At 41.6% G+C, this 24497-nt stretch overlaps 1 protein-coding gene across 2 annotated transcripts in view; it reads right to left on the minus strand.

Annotated features, from left to right (window-relative positions):
• Nucleotides 1-17190, minus strand: part of wdr36 (WD repeat domain 36) — a 96218-nt gene extending 79028 nt beyond the window's left edge. Inside the window, exons 1-3 of one of the 2 annotated variants that reach the window (XM_043710509.2) lie at nt 16925-17190; nt 4787-4814; nt 1484-1584 (exon numbers count right to left, since the gene is read on the minus strand). In XM_043710509.2, the coding sequence (XP_043566444.2) occupies nt 1484-1584; nt 4787-4814; nt 16925-17074 (279 nt within the window). In that variant the 5' untranslated portion in view covers nt 17075-17190. Of the gene's footprint in view, nt 1-1483; nt 1585-4786; nt 4815-16920 lie in introns of both variants that reach the window. The other variant, XM_087998698.1, reaches the window with a different exon arrangement.
• Between the last annotated feature and the right edge of the window lie 7307 nt (nt 17191-24497).

The following is a 24497-nucleotide window of genomic DNA, read 5'->3' on the forward strand; positions in this document are numbered from 1 at the left end:
GCATGAAGGAACCCAAGACAAAACTGGGGTCAATGGGAATCCGAGGCGAAACTTTCACTGTTTGAAGGCATACCTAGCACAAAGAAAGGTGGTTTGGTTGTTGGAGCTCAATCCTCTCCACCCTAGGACTTCACTGTAAAAGTTGCTCAGGGTAGTGTCCTCAACCCAACCATCTTAAGCTACTTAACCAATGAACATCCCCCCATCATATGGTTATAAGTGGAGTTGTTTGCTGATGATTATATACTGTTCAGCATTATTCACTACTTCTCAGCGACTGAAATAAGTTCCGGTTTTGTGACTTATGGACAATATCCAGGTTAGGGTCGACAAGTGCCAAGTCACATCCACACAACACAAATGTGGATAATGACCATCTCAAAACGAGAGAGAGAATCTAACCATAAACAAATCCCCCACTGCCAACATCCTGGGTGTTACAATCAACCAGAAACTGAACTGACTCAGCTATATAGCAGTTACAAGAAGCCCAAGGCTAGGAATCTTGCATCAAGTAATATTTTTGCCCTTCCTCTATCGACAAGCTAGAAGTTAGAGGTGCAATGAAATACTTCCCGCTTTAGATGAGTGTACCTCCAACAACACTCAAAGCTTAACACCAGCCACAACAAATCATGCCAATCGATTAGCACCCCATCCAGCAATCATTCCCTTTACTTCCAATGCACAATGGCAGCAGTGCATACCATCTACAAGACACACTATAGTAACTCACCAAGTCTCTTCTGATAGCACCTTTCAAAGCAGCGAACTTTACCACCCAGAAGGACAAGAGCAGCATGGGAGCACCACCACCTGCAAGCTCCCCATCAAGCAATGTACCATTAGGACTTGGAAATTTTGCCACTCCTTTTCACTGCATCAAAATCCTTGACATCTTTCTTCAAAACATTATGAGCATACCTACACCAAATAGACTGCAACAAACAACTTTTATTGGCTTACCGTATATTAAAAAAATACACAATTAGGTTAGAACCGATTTTCTTTGAATAGGGAAGAGCTGGTCATCTCTTATTAACTCACACTTCTCTAAATGATGATCAAATGTTGTCAATTGGCTACAGCAGGCCTTCCAGTCACAGTCACATCAGACTGCTTGATCTGTAACTATATCTTTGCTCCTTTTTGAATAGGAATTTAATATTTGCAGGCAGACTCCTTTACCCAAGGATATTTAAAAATTTGGGGTAACAGCCCATATCTCCAGCCTATCTTAGCATACTGACCTAGATTGCATTCCTATACCAGGTGACTTTTTAAACTTTGAAGTTTGCCACGTGATTTGAGTATCTCCATTCGATCTACATTTATCCTTTATCATTAAAGATATTTAAATTGTGAGATTAATAACTTGTGTACACAACTGGAAAAAATACAAGTTGATTTTGAAATTAAAAAGTCTCAGAAAATGCTCAACATCTTTGTCACTTTCACTGAGTGAGCAAAAACATAAACTCACCTCCTTGTTTCTAGCAAATGCTTTTACTGAGTTGCCATGAGCTGCAAACACAAGCATTCTGTCTGCTGCCAGACAAGTGATGTCTTCAGGAAGTGCATTGCCTAAAGGGATAGATTACAATATTAAAACTGGAAGTCCATCAGAATTGATTTTTTGTAAATTAGGTGGTTTATTTTGTTCCACGTGGCAATGCCAAACATCCTTAGAAAAAAATAGTTCAATAACAATAATACAATTTCTACAACTAATATTTCCTAAACATAAAAATAGATTGAGGAAAAACTAACAAAACAATAGCCTGTACTTTCTATAGCAACTACACAAAAATAAAGATTTCATAATGCATTGCAAGGTGCTGGATAGACAAACAGAGCAGGAGAAGGAGGAACAGTTATAGGAGATTAAAAGCATGATCACAAAAAGAATTTTAAGATGGTTTCTGTTGTTTAGAGGAGAAGACATTAAGGAAAGGAGTTTCAGGAGTTTGACGTGTAGTGGTTGAAGAATGTTAAACAATTTATCTTGAAACTTATTTTTCTGCTATCAAATGCAAGTTTATCAAAAAATCAAATCAAATATATAGTTACTCAAGTGATCACAAATAATTTATTCTTTTAATGCATAGTTGCATTTTTAGCGTTCCACAACTTTAAATGCTGCTCATCTAAAATATTTGCTAAGTTTGCTGAAAGGTCCATATCCAGAACATGGTAAATCTACTTTTTGTCAATGCTGCCTGACCTACTGGTATTTCAAGTACTTTTATATCAAACCTTGGCTTATATGAAATTCCTATCATTTTACAGGCTCCAGACATCAATGGATTGAAAGTCCTTACATCTCTAATGCTATTGTGCAGCTATTGTGCAGATCTTGACGACAAAATGATTGTCATTTGCAAAGCCCTGCATTCTTGGGAAACACTGCCACCTGACAAAGGATTTGCCCTGTCAAACTTGCACCTCTTTCCACAGGGAATGTGAAGAGGTGACTGTTACTTGTAAAGTTCTGCTGGCATCTGTACAGTCACCAAAAATGCCATCTCTGTGAAAATAAAATGTTTACCAAGAGATGGCTCAACTTTGAAACATTTTTTCTTGTACTTAAAAAGAGGTGTCTCCATTTTTATGAGCTGCCAGAAGAAATGGTGGAGGCTGATACAATTATAACATTTAAAAAGCTGGATGAGTATATAAATAGGAAGGGTTTAGAGGGGTATGGGCCAAGTACTGAAAAATGGGAGGAGACTAATTTAGGATTCCTGGTCAGCACGGGCAAGTTGGACCGAAGTGTCTGTTTCCATGCTATACATTTCTATGACTTGATAATAATGACCACACTTCAACAACATATGGTTGGTAGAAGAAAACCATTGGTAAGGAAAGGCACCATAAACACAAGTAGCTCTTCTTTCTCGCAACTCTTTCCTGCAAGTGAATCCTTGCAGACTCAGCCTTATGACTTATGTTGGTAGCTAATGGTTCTGTTGATATGTATTAAATACCTAGTAGTTGAAGATAATGCAGTAATCAAGTAATGATTTATTGTTTACATACAGGTACGTTACTTTTAGAGGTTGTTGGTCATGGAGGCAGGTGGGGTCCTGGAGCGCATTATTTATGCCAGCAATAACATTTTATTTTGACCCGTTTCATTTTCAGTTAAAGTGCCCTAATGAACTATTGGAGATGTATGTATAAAGAGGAGCGAGTTAGCACTGACAGCGTTAGAAGGGAAAGAAGAGGGGGAGGAGAAGAAGAAGAGGGATAGGAGAAGGAGAAGAAATATAAACTCTATAGCAAGCATCAGCCGTCTTGGTGTATTCGTTACAGATATGTTAAAAGGCCTTTAATAATTTGCACCATCCCACTTCAGGATATGAAAGATATAGTAATTCAATATTAAACCATCAGCATGAAGACTATGTTAAATATGCACAGTACAAACAGCCACAAAAACTGATTAAATCAACAAATAAAGCTGATCTGTAATGTGAAGAAACCCACCAAACGCAAACAAGTTCCAGAAGACTACAATGAACTTGATATGCTTTGTTTCCCCCTACCCCGGCCTACATTCAGATTGCTGTTAGCAAAGGGCAGTAAAATATATCTCTTAGAATAGTCCATACTTATTTTTAAGAAGTTTCAAAACTATATTTCAAAGGCTTCTTTTATTCACTCATGGACATGGGCACACCTGGCTGAGCCAGCATTTACTACCCGACCCTAGTTGCCTTTGAGAAGGTGATGGTGAATTGCCTTATTAAACCACTGCAGTCCATGTGTCGTACGTAAACCCACAAGGTCGTCAGGATTCTGACCCAGCAATACTGAACTAACCACGATATATTTCCATGTTAGGATGATGTGTGGCTTGGAGAGAAACTTGCAGATGGTGCTGTTCCCATACATCTGCAGCTCTTGTTCTTCTAGATGTTAGTAGTCATGAGTTCAGAAGGCGCTATATTAGGAACTTGGGAAAATTCTGAAATGCACCTTGAGGATTGTACACACTTCTGTTTCTGAGCATAGATGGATGAGGGAGTTTGAAATGTTTCAAGTCTCTTAAGAACTTAAGAATGTAAGAACTGGGAGCAGGAGTAGGCCATCTGGCCCTTCAAGCCTGCTCTGCCATTCAATAAGATCATGGCTGCTCTTTTCTTGGACTCAGATCCACTTACCCGCGCTCTGCCCGAATCCCTTAATTCCTTTGCTGTTCAAAAAAAAATCTATCTTAGCTTTAAAAATGTTCACTGAAGTAGCGTCAACTACTTCACTGGGCAAGGAATTCCATAGATTTATAACCCTCTGGGTGAAGAAGTTACTTCTCAATTTAGTCCTCAATCTGCTCCCTCTAATCCCTCCCACTTGTTCTGGTTTCACCTGCCAATGGAAACATCCTCTCTACTTCTATCTTATCTATTCCCTTCATAATTTTATATATTTCTATAAGGTTCCCCCCTCATTCTTCTGAATTCCAATGAATATAATCCCAGTCTACTCCATCTCTCCTCATAAGTTAACCCCCTTAACTTCGGAATCAACCTAGTGAATGAACCTCCTCTGCACCCTCCACTGCCAGTACATCCTTTCTCAAGTAAGGAGACCAAACTGTACACAGTACTCCAGGTGTGGCCTCACCAGCACCAAGCCTATAGGACTCTACTCACCTTGCATTTTGATGCACATTCTTAGGCAAAATGAGCCTGAATTGTATTTCTCAAAATAAAAATGGAGACATCTCTTTTAAAGTACAAACAATTCAAATTTTCAGAATAGGAATAGATATTTGTATACTTACTAACTGCAACAATCCCAAGTTTTTTCACCTGTTGAACACAAAATTTTAGTGATTAGCTTATTCTTGATTTCTACATGATAATATACAAATTATATGATTAATGCTAATGAAATCTTGACAAAGCATTTCAAAATTTAAAAAAACTAACTTATCCTGTACAAAACAAAAAAAAAACATAAGGTTCATGTGGCAAATGGCCCCCCTCAATGTTGTTCACAGGATGCTGCAGAATTTTGACACAGCAGCAACAAACAAATGGCAACACAAGTCCAAGCCGATGACCAGAAGACAAATTTAGCAGTGACTGTGATTCAATGTATATGTCACCTGTGTTCTTCAAAGTGATGGCGGTCACAGGTTTGGAAGATGCTGCCAAAGAAGCTTTGTCAAATTGCTTTAGTGTATTCTGTGGATATGCTGTGCTGATGAATGGAGGACCATTAAGCAGGTTCATAGAACACAGAACAATACAATGCAGAACAGGCCCTTTGGCCCTCAATGTTGCACCGACCTGTGAACTAATGTAAGCCCATCTCTCTACACTATCCCATCATCCATATGCTTATCCAAGGTCTATTTAAATGCCCCTAATGTGGCTGAGTTAACTACATTGGCAGGCAGGGCATTCCACACCCTTACCACTCTGAGTAAAGAACCTGCGCCTGACATCTGTCTTAAATCTATCACCCCTCAATTTGCAGCTATGCCCACTCATACAAGCCGATGTCATCGTCCTAGGAAAAAGACTCTCACTGTCCACCCTATCTAATCCTCTGATCATCCTGTATGTCTCCATTAAATCCCCTCTTAGCTGCCTTCTCTCCAATGAAAACAGATCCAAGTCCCTTAGCCTTTCCTCATTAGACCTCCCTCCAGACCAGGCAATATCCTGGTAAATCTCCCTTCCACCTTTTCCAATGCTTCCACATCCTTCCCATAATGGGGCGACCAGAACTGTACACAATATTCCAAGTGAGGCCACACTAGCATTTTGTACAGATGCAGCATGACGTCACGGCTCTGGAACTCAATCCCTCTACCAACAAAACCTAACACACCATATGCCTTCTTAACACTATCAACCTGGCTGGCAACTTTCAGGGATCTATGACCATGGACACCAAGATCCCTCTGCACATCCACACTACCAAGAATCTTTCCACTGACCCAGTATTCTACCTTCCTGTTATTCTTCCCAAAGTGCATCACCTCACATTTATCTGCATTGAACTCCATTTGCCACCTCCCAGCCCAATTCTGCAGTTTATTCAAGTCCCCCTGCAATCTGCAACATTCTTCCATACTGTCCCCCGCTCCATGGACTTTAGTGCCATCTGCAAATTTACTAACCCATCCACCTATGCCTGCATCCAAGTCATTTATGAAAATGACAAACAGCAGTGGTTCCAAAACAGATCCTTGTGGCACACCACTAGTGAACGGAATCCAGGTTGAATAATTTCCATCAACCACCACACACTGCCTTCTTACATAAAGCCAGTTTCTAATCCAAACTGCTAAATCACCCTCAATCCCATGCCTCTGCATTTTCTCCAAAAGCCTACCGTGTGGAACCTTATCAAAGGCTTTACTGAAGTCCATGTACACCACATTAACTCCCTATCCTCATCCACATGCTTGGTCACCTTCTCAAAAAAACTCAATGAGATTTGTGAGACACGACCAGCCCTTGATGAAACCATGTTGACTATCTCCAATCAAATTGTTGCTTGCTAGATGATTATAAATCCTATCTCTTATAATCCTTTTTAAAAACTTTTCTTAAAACAGACATAAGGCTCACTGGTCTATAATTACCTGGGTCATCTCTACTGCCCTTCTTGAACAATGGCACAACATTTGCAATCCTCCAGTCCTCTGGCACAAAACCTGTAGACAATGATGACTCAAAGGTCAAGGCCAAAGACTCCACTATCAACTCCCGAGCTTCCAGAGAATCCTCGGATAAATCCCATCTGGCCCAGGGGACTTATCTACTTTCACACCTTCTGGAATTGATAACACCTCCTCCTGACTAACCTCAATCCGTTCAAGTCTAATAGCCCATATCTCAGGCTTCTCCTCTACAATATTCTCCTTTTCCTGAGTGAAAACAGAGAAATATTCATTTAGCACTGCTCCAATCTCCACAGGGTCCACACACAACTTCTTTTTATTCCTCACATACGTATAGAAAGCTTTAGGGTTCTCCTTTATTCTATCTGCTAAAGACTGTGCATGTCCCTTCCTTGCTCTTCTCAACTCTCTCTTTAAATCCTTCTTAGCTAATCTGTAACTCTCCATCGCCTCATTTGAACCATCTCATCTCAATGTCACATAAGCCTCCCTCTTCCGCTTAACAGGAGATACAATTTCTTTAGTAAGCCACGATTCCCCTACCTTATCACTTCTTCTCTGCCTGACAGGGACATACCTATCAAGGACACGCAATATCTGTTCCTTAAACCAGCTCCACATTTCTATGGTCCTCATCCCCTGCATTTTGCTACCTCATTCTATGCCTTCTAAGTCTTGCTTAATCACATTATAATTGCCCTTCTCCCATCTATAATTCTTAAAAGGGTAAAAACAATGACTGCAGATGCTGGAAACCAGATTCTAGATTAGAGTGGTGCTGGAAAAGCACAGCAGTTCAGGCAGCATCCAAGGAGCAGGAAAATCAACCTTTCGGGCAAAAACCCTTCATCAGGAATAGAGGCAGAGTGCCTGCAGGGTGGAGAGATAAATGAGAGGAGGGTGGGGTGGGGAGAAAGTAGCATAGAGTACAATAGGTGAATGGGGGTGGGGATGGAGGTGATAGGTCAGAGAGGAGGATGGAGTGGATAGGTGGAAAGGAAGATAGGCAGGTAGGACAAGTCATGGGGACAGTGCTGAGCTGCAAGTTTGGAACTGGGGTGAGGTGGGGGAAGGGGAAATGAGGAAACGGGTGAAATCCACATTGATGCCCTGGGGTTGAAGTGTTCCGAGGCGAAGGAGGCCCAGGACCTCCATGTCCTCGGCTGAGTGGTAGGGGGAGTTGAAATGTTGGGTTACAGGGCAGTGTGGTTGATTAGTGCGGGTGTCCCAGAGATGTTCTCTGAAATGCTCTGCGAGGAGGCATCCGGTTTGTAGAGGAGACCGCATCGGGAGCAATGGATACAATAAATGACATTGGTGGATGTGCAGGTAAAACTTTGATGGATGTGGAAGGCTCCTTTAGGGCCTTGGATGGAGATTAGGGGGATGACGTGGGCACAGATTTTGCAATTTCTGCGGTGGCAGGGAAGGTGCCAGGACGGGAGGGTGGGTTGTTGGGGGGCGTGGACCTGACCAGGTAGACCAGGAAATAGTCTTTGTGGAAGGCGGAAAGGGGTGGGGAGGGAAATATATTCCTGATGGTGGGGTCCGTTTGGAGGTGGCGGAAATGTCGTCAGATGATTTGGTTTATGCGAAGGTTGGTAGGGTGGAAGGTGAGCACCAGGGGGCTTCTGTCCTTGTTAAGGTTGGAGGGGTGGGGTCTGAGGGAGGAGGTATGGGATGTGGACAAGATGCGTTGGAGGGCATCTTTAACCACGTGGGAAGGGAAATTGCGGTCTCTAAAGGAGGAGGCTATCTGGTGTGTTCTGTGGTGGAACTGGTCCTCCTGGGAGCAGATACGGTGGAGGCGGAGGAATTGGGAATACGGGAGGGCATTTTTGCAGGAGGTAGGGTGGGAAGAGGTGTAATCCAGGTAGCTGTGGGAGTCGGTGGGTTTTTAAAAAATGTCGGTGTCAAGTCGGTCGTTATTAATGGAGATGGAGGGGTCCAGGAAGGAGAGAGAGGTGTCAGAGAAGGTCCAGGTAAATTTAAGGTCAGAGTGGAATGTGTTGGTGAAGTTGATGAATTGCTCAACCTCCTCGCGGGAGCATGAGGTGGCGCCAATGCAGTCATCAATGTTACGGAGTAAGAGGTGGGGAGTGGTGCCGGTGTAACTATGGAAGATGGACTGTTCTACATAGACGACAAATAGATAGGCATAGCTGGGGCCCATACAGGTGCCCATGGCTACCCATTTAGTAGGGAAGAAGTGGGAGGATTCGAAGGAGAAATTGTTTAAGGTGAGCAGTTCGGCCAAATGAATGAGAGTGTCGGTGGAAGGGTACTGTTGGGGACGTCGGGAGAGGAAGAAACGGAGGGCTTGGAGGCCCTGGTCATGGCGGATGGAGGTGTAGAGGGATTGGATATCCATGGTGAAGATGAGGCGTTGAGGGCTGGGGAAACAGAAGTCTTGGAGGAGGTGAAGGGCATGGGTGGTGTCTTGAACTTATGTGGGGAGTTCCTGGACATGGGGGGATAGGACACTGTCGAGGTAGGTAGAGATGAGTTCAGCGGGGCAGGAGTATGCTGAGACAATGGGTCGGCCAGGGTGGTCAGACTTGTGGATCTTGGGAAGGAGGTAGAACAGGGCAGTGCAGGGTTCCCGGACTATGAGGTTGGAAGCTGTGGGTGGGAGATCTCCTGTGGTGATAAAGTTCTGTATGGTCTGGGAGATGATGGTTTGGTGATGGAGGGTGGGGCTGAAAATGTGTTGCTGGAAAAACGCAGCAGGTCAGGCAGCATCCAAGGAGCAGGAGAATCGGCATTTCGGGCATGAGCCTGAAGAAGGGCTCATGCCCAAAACGTCGATTCTCCTGCTCCTTGGATGCCGCCTGACCTGCTGCGCTTTTCCAGCAACACATTTTCAGCTCTGATCTCCAGCATCTGCAGTCCTCACTTTCTCCTGATGAAGGGTGGGCTCATGGTCGAGGTGGCGGTAGGAGGAGGATGTTCTTCAAGTTGGCATCTGGATTCAGCGGTGTAGAGGTCAGTGCACCAGACTACCACTGCACTCTCTTTATCGCTGGCTTGATGGTGAGGTCGGGATTGGAGCAGAGCGAGTGGAGAACTGTGCGTTGAGAGAGTGAGAGGTTGGAGTGGGGGAGAAGGGTAGACAGGTTGAGGCGGTTAATGTCCCGGCAGCAGTTGGAAATGAAGAGGTCGAGGCCGGGTAATAGGCCAGCACGGGGTGTCCAATCAGATGGAGTGTGTTGGAGGCGGGCAAAGGGGTCCTCGGAAGGTGGGCAGGAGTCCTGATTGTAAAAGTAAGCTTGGGGGCAGAGGAAGAAGTGTTCGACGTCACGGCGTGTATTAAATTCATTGATGCATGTGTGGAGGGGGATTAAGGTGAGATCTTTGCTGAGGACTGATCGTTTGTCCTCAGTGGGGAGGAGGTCTGGAGGGATGGTGAAAACTCAGCAGGGCTGGGAGCAGGGACCCAGTGTGGGTGTGGAGCTGGGAGTGGGGGCAGTGCCTGTAACTGGAGTGGGTGTGGTGGGGGGAAATGGGTGTGGAGTCATGAGCAGGGGTGGTGTTCCCCTCAGTGTTTTTGGGGCGGGATGGTGACATCTATAACTCTTGCCCTGTGGCATGTACCTATCCTTTTCCGTCACTAAACTAAACATAACCAAATGACGGTCACTCTCTCCAAAGTGCTCACTTATCACTAAATCAAACACCTGGCCTGGTGCTCACCCAGATGGAGTTGGTCTTCAAGCGTTGCTGAGTTGAATTTACTCATCTAGTCAAGTAAAGAGTTCTCTACCACTGTTTTGATTGTAAGTTATGGTTAGGTTTGGCATGTCATGAGGTGAACTGTTGGTTACAAAAAGCTAACATGTTCCAGTGGACAGACTGATCAGTAAATGGAGATTGGATGTTTCACTGGAATTGTCCTGGTAAATGTTTCTAAACTCTCTCTCCTTTTCCTGGTAATGAAGGTGGGATGCAGGCCCCGTGGGTGTTAGATTATAATGCTTCTCTTCCTCTTTCTCCCAATCCTAGTTACAGGCTAAAGGCTCTGGGATCTCTGGTGAATGCAGTACTGTGGTCAATCTCCGTGGTAGTTTGGGTGCACAGAAGGCAGTTTTTATGATAATTGAAGATCCTTCACAGAAGGTCCTGCTTAGTAGGATCTGGTCTATCTCCATCAATAGGGAACCACACACCCTCATAGACTTGGGTTAGTTTATTTAGAGCAGAAGAGACAGAGAGGGTCATGATTGAGATGTATAACAGTATAAGAGGTATAGACCAGATGGACTGGAAAGAAGTTTTCCACTTGTTGGCGACATCAATGATAGAGGGCAGAGGTTCAAGGTGAAGAGCAGGAGACTTTGAGGTTTCTACTTCCCTCGCGGTAACAGTGCGTTGGGAATCTGGAACTCACTGCTGTAGAGACAGAAACTACCATTAACAGTTAAGTATTTAGATGTACACTTACGATGCGAAAGCATATACAAGGCTATGGTCCAGGTGCTGGGAAATGGGGCTAGGATAATTAGGTGGTTGCTTTTTTTTCCACTGGCACAGACTACATGAGCCACAAGGCCTTTTTCCATGTGTGACTCTATTTTTAGTAAATGGTGCCTCCCAGGACATTATTGGTGGCAGACTTGTTCATGGCACACTGGCTTTTCATGGTCAGATCTAGCCTACTCCTGATTGTATTTGTGCCATTATAAATTCAAAACCTTACAATGTAGTAGTGAGACAAACTCTCCACAGCACATTTGTATATATTAGGTTTTGTTTCCAATGCTCACCTTCCAATCACAAAGCTCATTTTCTGCAGTCATAATTTTTGTCAACTAATTATGTCTACTTTTGATATAAATTATTCAGTGCAAGATTTAACATTTTACAACTGAAAACACATCACCATGGGCGATGGTGATGGTGTTGTGCTGTTCACTCTAATCCAGATACCCAGGTACTGTTGTAGGGACCTATTGTTACGACACGGGGTAAACCCCTCTACTAATTTCAAACTCAACACACAGAGAAGGTCACCTCATGCTGTAATCTGTTAAATTTCAAGAAGCAAAAGAACTATCCCAGAGGTCACCACTTAAAAGTAAAAATTAACAATTTTATTCTTTAAGTACAACAGAAAATACTAAAACCAATAATTATTTACAACTCCTTTCTCTTAAACCTATCTTTTACCTCCCATTCTATAATACTGATCCAATAAACTCCCTCTTAAATTTACAGCAAAATCAATTTCAAACTCAGATATAGTCTTCGGATGTAGCTTCCTCTCGGTCGTCTTTGGTGTTCTGCTGCACAAATTTCTTATAGACAGGTAACTTTCAGAGTTATTCTGCTAGCAGTCTACAGCTCTTTGGAGTTCTCCCCCATATGGTCAAAATGTCCAGTTTTATATCCCAAAACATCAGTGCATTTAATTGGTTTGATGGCATGCCAAACAATAAAATTCAAATTCAATTGGATTTTGGTATCTGGGGCATAATTTAAAGCTGATTGGCCAAATTTGAATTTGCTTTTATTCCACAGCAATCCAACTCCAGCTATTTGTTTCGACCAAGTGTTACAATTTTTACCTTCTCCTGGACACTCTGTGCTTCAGTCAGTCTTTGCTAGTTTCCTATCTCTCTTAAAGGTACAGTACACCTCTACACCTTCATAACATCTACATTCAAATCCCACCACAGCAGATTGAGATCAATTTTAAAAAGGTTTGAAATTTGACCATGAAATTATAATTGATTGTGTAAAGAGCATTACATCAACATCCTTTAAAGACATATAGGAGACTTGCAATCCTTTATAGTCTATCTTCAACTCTGAAATCCCAAATACATTGCTCACGGTTGCCAACTTTAATCACTGACAACACATAACAGGTCTGTCAATTCAACACATACAGAATTCTCAAACCCGACTGTCATATCTCCTATCTTGATTATAACACATTTCCATCTTCCCTACCTTGAGTATATAATTTAAACTGAACTCAGAACAGTATCAATAAAAGTTAAGTTGCCAGTTTCTCAGAGGACTATAGGACTACTCTTTCATTAGAAAGACATGACTGGTGGGGAGCTTAGCCTGAATATCACCATACGTCAGGCAAGGACAAGATTGTTAAGGCAGGACCTTCATGATTACCTCAGCCAGTGTGGTAACTGTACTGCACTGTTGGGGTTAGTGTGCACCACAAACTAGCCATCCAGCCAAGTGAGCAAACTAACCACCAAGAGTGCAGAATTATCAGAAATGGCAACATGGAACCTTGATTTAATATTTCATTCACATCTTTTTAAGCACAAAATTTAAGATTGCATAGAATGATTCAAAGTCAAGTAGTGAAGTGCTTAATTTTGCTTCTAAGATTTTGTGGCTGTATTTGACTACTTAACAGTAATTCATTGATTGTGAATATATTTTAAGGAGTTTAAAAGTGTCTTAAAATGGAAACTTCATTTTCTGTAACTCACTGTTATAGGCAGGCCACCTACCTGTCATGTGCAGTTATCATCATCTCTAATACCTTATATGCATTACATCATCCCCAGAGGCTACAGCAGTCAAGAAGCATAGCAAATATGTGGCCATAATGGGATTCAAGATTTTGGGAGCCCCAAATCTTGTATAAATTCCCCCCAAATGCTGCTTGATTCTAATTTTCACCTATTTCTTGAGTCTGCATCCCATAATACACTTATCACTAAAATTTAAAAAACCAAACACAACAACTTTCTGCTTTACCTTTCAGTGTCTCAATTTTAAAATTCTCATCCTGATGTTCAAATTTCTACCCCTGCATATCTCTAATCTCCACTAGCACACTCCTTCAAGATTTATGAATTCCTCTAATTCAAGCCTATAGACATCTTGATTTTAATTGCTATACTAATGGCAAGTGTACCTTAAGTTGCCAGGGTTCCAAGCTTGGAATTCAACCCCTCCATTCCTACACTGTTCCTTCACTCACCTCCTTTAAGACACCCTTTAAAAACCTCTCTTATTAATCAAACTTTTGTTTATTTGCTCTAATGTCTCCTTATGTGTCACAGTGACAATTTCTTTCTTCTAATATTCTTATGAAGCACTTATGACATTTTACTACGTTAAGGTACTAAATAAACCCAAATTGCTGCTTACTCATTTACGACTACCTTCTTACTCAAACAAATTTATACTTTCTCAGCAGCACAAAAATCTGTCAAATTCTTTTCTGTTCAACCTCTAGGTTCATCACTTAATTATTGAAAAAAGGTTCTCCTGTTTAATAACCCTACAGCTCCCAGAGATTAATGAAATCAATATGATTAAGGCACATGTCAGAAGGTAGTGTGTCCTATGTTCATTCTCAGCCAGTTTGTCAGAGCACTGCCAGATCAAATGGCTATTTAACTGCTGCGAGCAAATTTCTTGCCACAATTCTTAGAGCAATGAGGTTTTAATTGCCTTCCTTGGGACCTGCTGAAGTCATCAAAGGCATTGTGAGCATACGCAAATTTGCTTTAACTTCATTACTAGTAAAAATGAATTAAACAGGAAGCAACTCAGATCCATCATACAACCATCTGGAACAATAGTAGGACTGTTCCAGCATGCAAGTATGATCATGACATCCATAACTCCAATTAATCTGCTTCTGTTCAATGTCTCTAGAGACACACACAAAAAATAAACTAGTCCTGCCATGCAAGTTCAAATGGAGATATGAAAAGTTGTTCTTAACATACAAGGAAGAGTGATGTTATTCACACAGGAGGTGTTCACTGAGCTATAACTTTTTTTATTCCCTCATGGATAGGCATCACTAGCTGGCCAGCTCTGTTTTTTATTGCTTGTCCCTAGTTGTGCTTGAGAAAGTGGTAGTGAGTTGCCTTTTTGAACCACTGTAAATCCATGTGCTATAGCTGCACCCTCAATGCCATAAGGCAGGGAATTCCTTCACATGTCCAAATAAGTTTGTTAAAATTCTGTGGCTACTGTATGCAGGCAAAGTTTGACCTGACTATACTGGTGGTGAGATATCTTAACCTTTGTGATGACCAGCATCATAAGCTAAAAATGCATCATGACTTCTCAACTTCTGCCTATGGCTCTCTCCATTGTTTCTAGCATCCTGCTGCTGGGCAGAGAATTCCAGGTCTGCCATTAGCACCAAAGAGTTCTGAAATACTTCCAGCAAAGACTTTCAAAGTCCATCATCAAAATTCAATGGTAGGACAAAATCACATACAAGGCCCTTCTTTGTCATGAGTTCTGCAGTCTGGAGACCACCTTTGAGAAAATTCAAGTTCATAGTAACTTCTGTTCTACCAAAGAGAATCCCACAGAATCTCCAAAAAGATCTTCCATGGGGAACTGTCTCAGGACATCAAAGTACATTAAAAAGTAAGGATGCCATGCTTAGTTATTTGGATGGCTGGCTTGCGATGCAGAGTGATGCCAACAATATCAGTTCAATTCACGCACTTGCTGAGGTTACATTAGAGACTCTCCTTCTCACCTTTCCTCTTAACTAGGGCATAGTGAGCCTCAGGTTAAACTATCACCAGTTATCTCTTTCTAATTAAGGAGAACCCTTATGATCTGGTAGGACTATTGGCAGCTTCCCCCTTTTGCAAGGACACCTTAAAAGGACTTGGAAACTTCACATTTCAGACCATTTGTCTTAAGAAAACACTGCAACTGACTGACTCCTGCAATGGGAGACAGTGAAACTTGGATCAGCATATGTCAAAGACCAGCTATGTCAACCTCTCAGTGGCAACATGCCCATAAAAAATGACAACTGGAAAAGCTACCTCAAGCATCAACATAAATTGCCAGTTATGTGCAAGCCCATGCCAACTCTCCATCTGACTCTTCAGCCATGATGACCCCTCACCACAAAGAAAAAGCTTGGACATCAAGTGTAAGCTGTCATTTGTGCGTGTATGTTTGAAAGCTATTAGTCAAACCCAAAGAAGTGTGTACTCAGTGTATATTTGAAAGCTGTTATTGACAGCTAGGCATAATTATGTTGAAGAAACAACAAAGAGGATTGATGAGGGCAGAGGGATGTGATCGATATGGACTTCAGCAAGGTTCCTCATGATAGACTGGTTAGCGAGGGTTGATCATACAAAATACAGGGAAAACTAGCTATTTGGATACAGAACTGGTTCAAAGGTAGAAGACAAAGGGCGGTGGTGGAGGAATGCTATGCAGATTGGAGGCCTGTGACAAGCAGTATGCCACAAGGATCGATGCTGGGTGCCTTTTTGTCATTTATGTAAAAGATTTGGCTGTGACCATAGGAGGTATGGTTAATAAGTTTGCAGATGATACTAAAATTAGAGGTGCAGTGTACAGTGAAGGTTACCTCAGGGTAAAACAGACTCTTGATCAGATGGGTCAATGGGACATGGAGTGGCAGACGGAATTTGATTTAGATAAATGTGAGATGCTGCATTTCAGAAAGGCAAAACAGGACAGAACTTATACACTTGATGATGAGGTCCTAGGGGGTGTTGCTGAACAAAGAGACCTTAAAGGGCAGGTTTATATTTCCTTAAAAGTGGAGTTGCAGGTACACACAATAGTGAAGAGATCATTTGGTGTGCTTGCATTTATTGATTAGTGTGCTGAGTATGGGAGTTGGGAGGTCATGTTGTGGCTGTACAGGATATTGGTTGGGCCATTTTTGGAGTATTTCGTGCAATTCTGGTCTCCCTTGTTAGGAAGGATTTTGTGAAACTTGAAAGGGTTCAGAAAAGGTTTACAAGGATATTGCCAGGGTTGGAGGGTTTGAGCTATAGAAGAGGAAGAATAGGCTGGGGCTGTTCTCCCTGAAGCTTTGGAGGCTGAGGGGTGACCTTATAGAGGTTTATAAAATCATGAGGGGCATGGATAGGTTAAATTGGCAATGTCTTTTCCCTGATGTGGGGAATCCAAAACCAGAGGGCATAGGTTCATGGTGAGAGGGGAGAGGGGAGAAAATATATAAAAAGGACCCAAGGGGCAACTTTTTCAGAGGATGGTGTGCATATGGAATGAATCACCAGAGGAAATGGTGCAGGCTAGTACGATTACAACATTTAAAAGGCATTTTGATGGGTATAGGAATAGGAAGGTTTTACACAGTTGGGGGCCAAGTGTTGGCAAATCGGACTAGATTAGTTTAGGGTACCTTGTTGGCATGGCCGAATTGGACCTAAGGATCTATTTCTGTGCTGTACATCTCTATGACTCTGAGTGAGTTTACTCATCCTGTATATTTGAAAGGCATTATTAGCTGCAGGGTGCGAGTTTACTCACGTTGTAAGTGTGAAAAGCAGCCCCCACGGCGGTGATCAGGTAAAACTCTCGGTGTCGCTGGTGGAAACGGACCACGTGCGGGACCTGGTTGCAGTAGAGCGCCAGGGCTCGGTATCCGCTGAAAATGTTGCTTCCTTTACTCCGCGACATCCTCCTCGCCGATGGACGAACCTGAGAATGAGACCCTAGTCGTTCTCTACAGCTCCGGGCCTCCGGTAACCGGCAATGCTCAACGGCTAACCGGCTGTGAGTGTGTCGCTGTACATCTTCCCCCGAACCCTCCGAGACAGCAACACGGTTCCGCTGTGTGTTGTTTTTATTTTCCCCCTCACTCCGGCAAGTTCCCTGAGACCCGGAAAACAGAATCGCACAATTCATCTCATTCACACCAAATATTAAGTGCCATGCATCGGCGCGAACTAAATAAAAACTGATGACTACTGATCAAACTTTTAAGACATAACGCAATAGATTTGCGCAAAGTAAAAAGAACAGCTGAAGCTGGAAATCAGAAACAAAAACAAAAATTGCTGGAAAATTGAGCAAGTTTGCCGGCATCTGTTAAGAGAACAGGACTGAAGGTCTGAGAGCATCTGTGGAGAGGAATTAGAGTCCCGTGACTCTTCGTCAGGACTGTCCTCTTACATGAAAAATTCTGTGCAAATCTAGAAAAACTGAGCAGATTTGCCAACATCTGGTAAGAGGACAGTACTGAAGAAGAGTCACTCGACCCTGATTTCTCCACGGATGCTGCCAGATCTTCAGTCCTGTTCTCTTGCCAGATTTTGGCAAATCTGCTCAGTTATTTCCAGATTTGCACACAATTTTTTCATGTACTCTATTTTAAATTCCACTTTTCAGGATTGTGACCAGTTAGGGGGCAGGTTTAAATTTTGTAAGAATTAACACATTGATAACCCTGAGGATTGACAGTATGTTGCCCAGTGTCACCAAAACCAAATAAACGTTGCAAATGCCAAACACCATTAATACAATATATAATAAAATCAAAACATCCAATGGCAGAAATAAACTGCATTTTGGACAGTTTTTCTCAAGAGTAATCAGAATATATTGGAAGATCGTGTGATAGATGACCAAATAATATTTGCTTCATCTAATTTCGTGGACTAGGCCCAATCACTTGAAGGGTTGAAGAAAAAAATTGTCAAGTTTGTTTTCCTTTTGCTTTTAGTTTTTTATTTCCTTTTCTAGCTGATTACAGATCATCTAATCATGAACACCAGCAAGTAAGAAAGGGTAGGTTTGATAGTGATAGCGTCATAGAGAAGTACAGCATGGAAACTGACCCTTCAGTCCAACTTGACCATGCCAATCAGATAACCTAAACTAACCTAGTCCCATTTGTCAGTACTTGACCCATATCCCTCTAAACCCTTCCTATTCATATACTCATCCAGATGCCTTTTAAATGCTGTAATTGTACCAGCCTCCACCACTTCCTCTGGCAGCTCATACCATACCTGCACCAGCCTCTGCGTGAAAATATTGCCCCTTAGGTCGCTTTTATCTCTTTCTCCTCTCACCCTAAACCTATGCCCTCTCGTTCTGGACTCCCCCACTGTAGGGAAAATACTTTGTCTATTTATCCAATCCATGCACCTCATGATTTTATAAACCTCTATAAGATCACCTCTCAGTCTCTGACGCTCCAGGGAAAACTGCCCCAGCCTATTCAGCTTCTCCCTATAGCTCAAATCCTCCAACACTGGCACTTCCTTGTAATTCTTTTCTGGACCCTTTCAAGTTTCCCAACATCCTTCTGTCATACAGGAATTTAAAATATTTGACTTGCATTATGTTTCCTTAGATTAATACAAATATATGGGGAAATGTGGTTATGTCAATGCATAAATAAACCTACTGTGATGCCCTGGTGATAGATTCAAATCCTGGTGGTAGATACCAGATGAAAAGCCATCTTGTGTACTAATATCCATTGGAGAAAGAAATTCGCCATTTGTGCCTGGTCTCCACTCATAGCTGCCTCTTGAAATAACCCACCAAATCATAAATAAAAGAATGAAGCCACACAGAACTAGGTACTGGAAATGGCAAGGGCAAATGCAGCTCTGTTGACCCTGCACAGTCCTTTTTGCCAACACCCAACAGCCTTGAGTGAAAATTGAGTGAGGCATCCTGGTTGAATAATACAATACAACCAATGTTCCAAATATCACCATCTCTGGGTACATCTTGTCCCACAAGAGGTAGTGGTGCAATGTCAGAAAAATGTTTTGGTTGCTATTTTGACAACAATTCAAATTTAAACAATTAATTTAAATTATGATGAGGACACTAAAACCCAATTGAGTTTGAATTTATTGTTTTGACAACATTGGACCAATGAGAGGGTACAATATTGGGAGTTATAAAAAAGCACGGGCATTTTGAAAATTGGTTAGAGCAACTGCCACTGAATAGCAATGCAACTGCTGTAGAGACTTTAACTGCCCATCTAAAATCTTGCTCTCAAAGAAATTAGGCGATACTCTATATCAAAAGGCACCATTTCCTGAAAAATATGCTCACAGTAAAAAGAAAGAAGATGCAGGGAGATCAGCAGATGGAAGATTGAAGACAGCAGAGAAGACTGAGACTGAGTGAGCTTGAGAGTAAGTTAATATAACGTTTAATAGTTGTGTTATTTGAACAGCATGTTAATTGGATTGTGTTCAGTTAGGGGAAAGAGTGTTCAGTTTGTTATTAGTTTTGCTGAATGTTCTGTTAGGAAAATAAATTCTTATTTTTATTTAAATAGTGGAAATTAGCAGTTCTCTTTCAGTCTCTCACACCTAACAGCTTATGAAGCGAGGCAAGCTTTTCTGGGTGTTTGATTTTAATTAACAGAGAGGTTCAAACTTTGTGTCATAACAGTTTGGGAGCCTGTCGTCCGGGATTTGGACTAGAATTTGGACAGATTTGATCAGGTTTGGGATACAAAAAATCCCAGCAGATTTAAACACTTGGTCATTAGTGTTCTAGATCTTTAAATAAAACTTTGATGAGAAAATTTGATTAATTTTCGTTATTTATGGTTGGTGAAATTAAAAGTCAGGGAAATGGCTCTTAACATTGCTAACGAGGTTCTGGGGTTTGAAGGTGCTTCCCAAATTTGACAAGGAATTTTAGAAAGACAGAGAAAGGATATACTTTTAGAATTAGCAAACAGGTGAGAATTGGTTTTAATCAGGGGCAAAGGGAAAGCTGAAATTATAATGGAGTTGGTCAAGCGCTTAGGTAGATCAGGAAAACAGCCAAGTGCAGTGGAGTTAGAAAAACCAAATTTGCAGATGAGGCAACTGGAGTTAGAAAATAAAGAAAAGGAGAGAAGGTTCTTAGTTGAGCAAAAAGAATAAGAGGTGAAGAAAGAGAAAGGGATAGAGAATTTGAAGTTTAGAAGTTGCAAATTAGTCAGGAAAATCAAGTTAGCAGGATTAAGATGAAGGGAGAAGGTTGGGATGTATACAAATATGTTAAAACATTGCCACATTTTGATAAGAAAGATGTCAAAGCCTTTTTTATTCATTTGAAAAATTGGCTAGGCGGATGGAATGGCCAGAGAACTTGTGGGTAATGCTAGTTCAGACTAAGCTGATCGGCAGAGCTAGTGAGGTATTTGCAGCGCTGTCAGATGAGGGTACAAGAGACTATGCAGATTGCTTATTAGTTTGGTACCAGAAGCGTGTAGACAGCAGTTCAGAAACGTAAAGACTTATGTTGAGTTCAAAAGAATTAAACATAGCAATTTTGATAGATGTGTGCAGGTCTTAAAAATAGACAAGACATATAAGGCTCTAAGAAAGATTATGCTGCTGCCGGAGTTAAAAAAAAACACTTCCTAGAGATGATAAGAACTCATGTGGATGAACAGAAAATTCAAGAAGTGAACAGAGCAGCAGAGATGGCAGATGAATATGCATTGGTGAATAAGATGAAACTTAGCTTCTGACAGGAATTTCATCCCATGAGGGATAGAAATTAGGAGATGGGGAGATCCTTCACTACAAAACAAAGAGTAGAGCAAACTGGGAATAGTTTACCATAGTTGAAGAAAGAAGTCCTAGGGAATTGAAAAGGAGGTGAAAGTCCTCAGGTTTCCACTGTGATAAGGTGGGACACATAAAATCACAGTGCTGGTCAATGAAGAAAGGCACTATGGGAAAAGATGTGGTAAAAGAGGGTTAGCCATTGGGATTAGTGAAAGTAGTGAAGGAAACCCCAAGAAAAGTCGAGTGCACAGCCCAGGCAGAGGCAGGAGAGTGCACAGCCCAGGCAGGGGCTGGGTATTGACTTAGTGCTTGATCTCTGCAAAGAATTCACCTCTGTGGGTAAAGTTTGCTCAGGAAGAACAGGGAAGATGGGAAAGAAGTTAAACTTTAAGAGATAAGGGATATGGTCAGTCACTAATAATAAGAAGTGAAAGTATTTGCACTCTTTCTGACATGTTACCCGAGATGGTGATAATTTGTGGCATAAATGGACAGAAATTTAGCGTTTCCATGTGTAAGATTAGGTTAGAGAGCCAAATCAAGACTGCGGAAGTAACAGTGGGAGTGTTTGACAGAGTGTCAGTTCCAGGAAAACAGTTTGTTCTTGGCAATGACCTAGTAGGATACCCTTTGTGTTGGAGAAGCCAAAGGAAAACCAGGGAAGTGAGGAGTTAAAAGAAAAATACCCTGGAACTTTGCAGACTGTGTGGTAACAAGATCCCACTATCAGAAGTTACAGAAAGAAGGAAAAACTAAAGAGAAAGACAAAAGAGTTGAGGTTCAGTTAGCAAACAGTTTGTTTGATGTTATGGTTCAGGAAACATCTGAACAGGTAGAGGGTCAGGCTGGACTGTTTAGTCCTGATTTAGAACAGAAAGATGAGACAATAAAAGGTATATATTGTGATGGATACTCGGAAAAGGAATCAGAATGTATTTGCAAGCATTATTATCTTAAGTGGAGAATCATAAGACGAAAATGGAGACCATGGCGGGTGAGTGCAGAGGATAAATGGGCAGAGGTGTACCAGATTGTGTTGCTGGTAGCATATAGACAGGAAGCATATTACAGGTAGCAAATGAATTGCCAATAGGAGGTCATCTAGGTGTGACAAAGACTCAGGCTAAGGTACAAAAGCACTTTTATTGGCCTGGACTGCATAAGATTGTAGTTAAATTTTGCCAGACATGTCATATGTATGTAGGCCACAGGCAATAATAAAATCAACACCGTTGTTGCCAATTCCCACATTAGAAGAACCTTTCATGTGGGTTATAATTGATTGTGTAGGTCCCCTCCCTAAAACCAGAAGTAGGAACCATTACTTGCTAACCATAATAGATGGCGAAAGTGTGGTGCTGGAAAAGCACAGTAGGTTAAGCAGCATCAGAGGAGCCGGAGAATCAACGTTTCAGGCAAAAGGCCTTCATCAGGAATGAGGCTGTGAGCCAAGGGGGTGTTAAGATAAATGGGAGGGGGGGTGGGGCTAGGGGGAAGGTAGTGAGAGTGCGATAGGTAGATAGAGGTGGGAGTAATGGTGATAGGTCGGAGAGGAGGATGGAGTGGATAGGTGAGTAGAAAGATGGATAGATGGGACAGTTCATGAGGGTGGTGCCGAGTTGGAAGGTTGGAACTGGGATAAGGTGGAGAGAGGAGAAATGAGAAAACTAGTGACATCCACATTGATTTTGTGGGTTTAGAGGGTGCCAAGGTGGAAAATGAGGCATTTTTCCTCCAGGCATCAGGTGGTTAGAGAGTGGTGATGGAGGAGGCCCTGGACCTACATGTCCTTGCCAGATTGGGAGGGAGAATTGAAGTGTTCGGCCATGGGGCAGTGGGGTTGGTTGGTGTGGGTGTCCTGGAGATGTTCTCTGAAGCGCTCTGCAAATAGGTGTCCTGTCTCCCCAGTGTGGAGGAAACCGCATCAGGAGCAACAGATACAGTAAATGACATTGATTACACTTCTGGAGTCATCATGTCTGTAACTTGCCTTTTTATCAAGGTAGCTTCTCTGTTCCTTATTATATTTGGTGTTAGCTGTCTTTTTAAAACACATTAACCCCTTTACCTCAGGACATTCCTCAATCTTAAATGCCCATTTGTCACAAGGCAGTAAGTTACCAAGCAATTGTTACCTCCTGTCTCCCATTAAACAGTTTGTTTGCATGGCTTCAACTCCTTCTTCCCAAAGATGGCTAATTATCATGTTGTTTTTAATTCCTTTAAAACAGTTTGTCCTTTTCCCTTTCATCTCAGGGAGCAATTTATTGCAGAAAGAATTATTGATTATTCTTTCAATCATGAACAGTTATTAAAGTTCTGAAGTTTACAGTATCACAGTCCTCCCATTTGAGCATTATTATTAAAACGATACACAAATACTGATATGATTGACCATTTTCTATCACATTAGTTCATATCCAAGTTGAATTGCTACACTATTACTATTTAAACAAAAAGCAACATTTCATTATATAATACCAATATGTGCTAATAATCCATAAATGAATTACAAAATAATGATTTGTAACAAATCATGAAACAAAATAGGGTAATAAACATGCCAATAAAAGTAATAAACTATTATTATTCTGAAATAATACAATGCTATACTTGTTGAAGTTTTAAGACTATCATGTGTTAGAGTCCTAGAGTCAGAGAAATGTACAGCGCGGAAACAGACCTTTCTGTCCAACTCGTTTATGCCGACCAGATATTCTAAACTAATCTAGTCCCATTTGCCAGCACTTAGCCCATATCCCTCTAAATCCTTCCTATTCATATACCCACCCAGATGCCTTTTAAATTCTGTAATTGTACCAGCTTCTACCATCTACTCTGGCAGCTCGTTCTGTATCACCGTCTGTGTGAAAATATTGTCCCTTAGGTCTCTTTTAACTCTTTCCCCTCTCACCCTAAACCTATGCCCTCTAGTTCTGGACTCCGCCACCCCAGGGAAAATACCTTGTCTATTTACCCTATCCATGCCCCTTATGATTTTATAAAGCTCTACAAAGTCACCCTTAACTGAACTAATTCCATTTTCATTTACTGTTGATGCCAACAGCCAAACATAGTAGTCATAAAAATAAAATGTGAACAATAACACAACAGTATAACAACAAAGATGTGAATTAATATGAACCCAATTCCAGATATCGTCCCACCATCTTTAATGTTTTTAGTATCAGATTGAATTTTCTCACTATTACGCTGAACTTCAATATGTAACCTGTGTGCCTTTCTTAAAATCGCTTTTATTTCTTCCAGATGTTCCCTTTGCAGATCAATATGGACCTCATACATTTGCCAATAAAGTAAACATCTTTCCAACTGAGACGGTCACATCATGAATCACAGATTTTTCTTCCTGATGTCAACCAATTCCTTAGTTCCTATGTGCATAGACATATGAGGGTGAATGCAAAACAGTGAATCAGCGATGGATCCAAGACAGGTTATGATAGTGATGGATCCAAGACAGGTTATGCTAGGGATAACCCATAGTTTTATCTGTCTGTTGGCATTCCTTGAGTGGTGTCCTTAAAAGTGGTCCCTCA

Source organism: Chiloscyllium plagiosum, unplaced genomic scaffold, assembly GCF_037043375.1.
Source record: "Chiloscyllium plagiosum isolate Xiang-an unplaced genomic scaffold, Cpla_swu_hap1 HiC_scaffold_2, whole genome shotgun sequence".
In the NCBI taxonomy this organism is placed as follows: Eukaryota; Metazoa; Chordata; class Chondrichthyes; order Orectolobiformes; family Hemiscylliidae; genus Chiloscyllium; species Chiloscyllium plagiosum.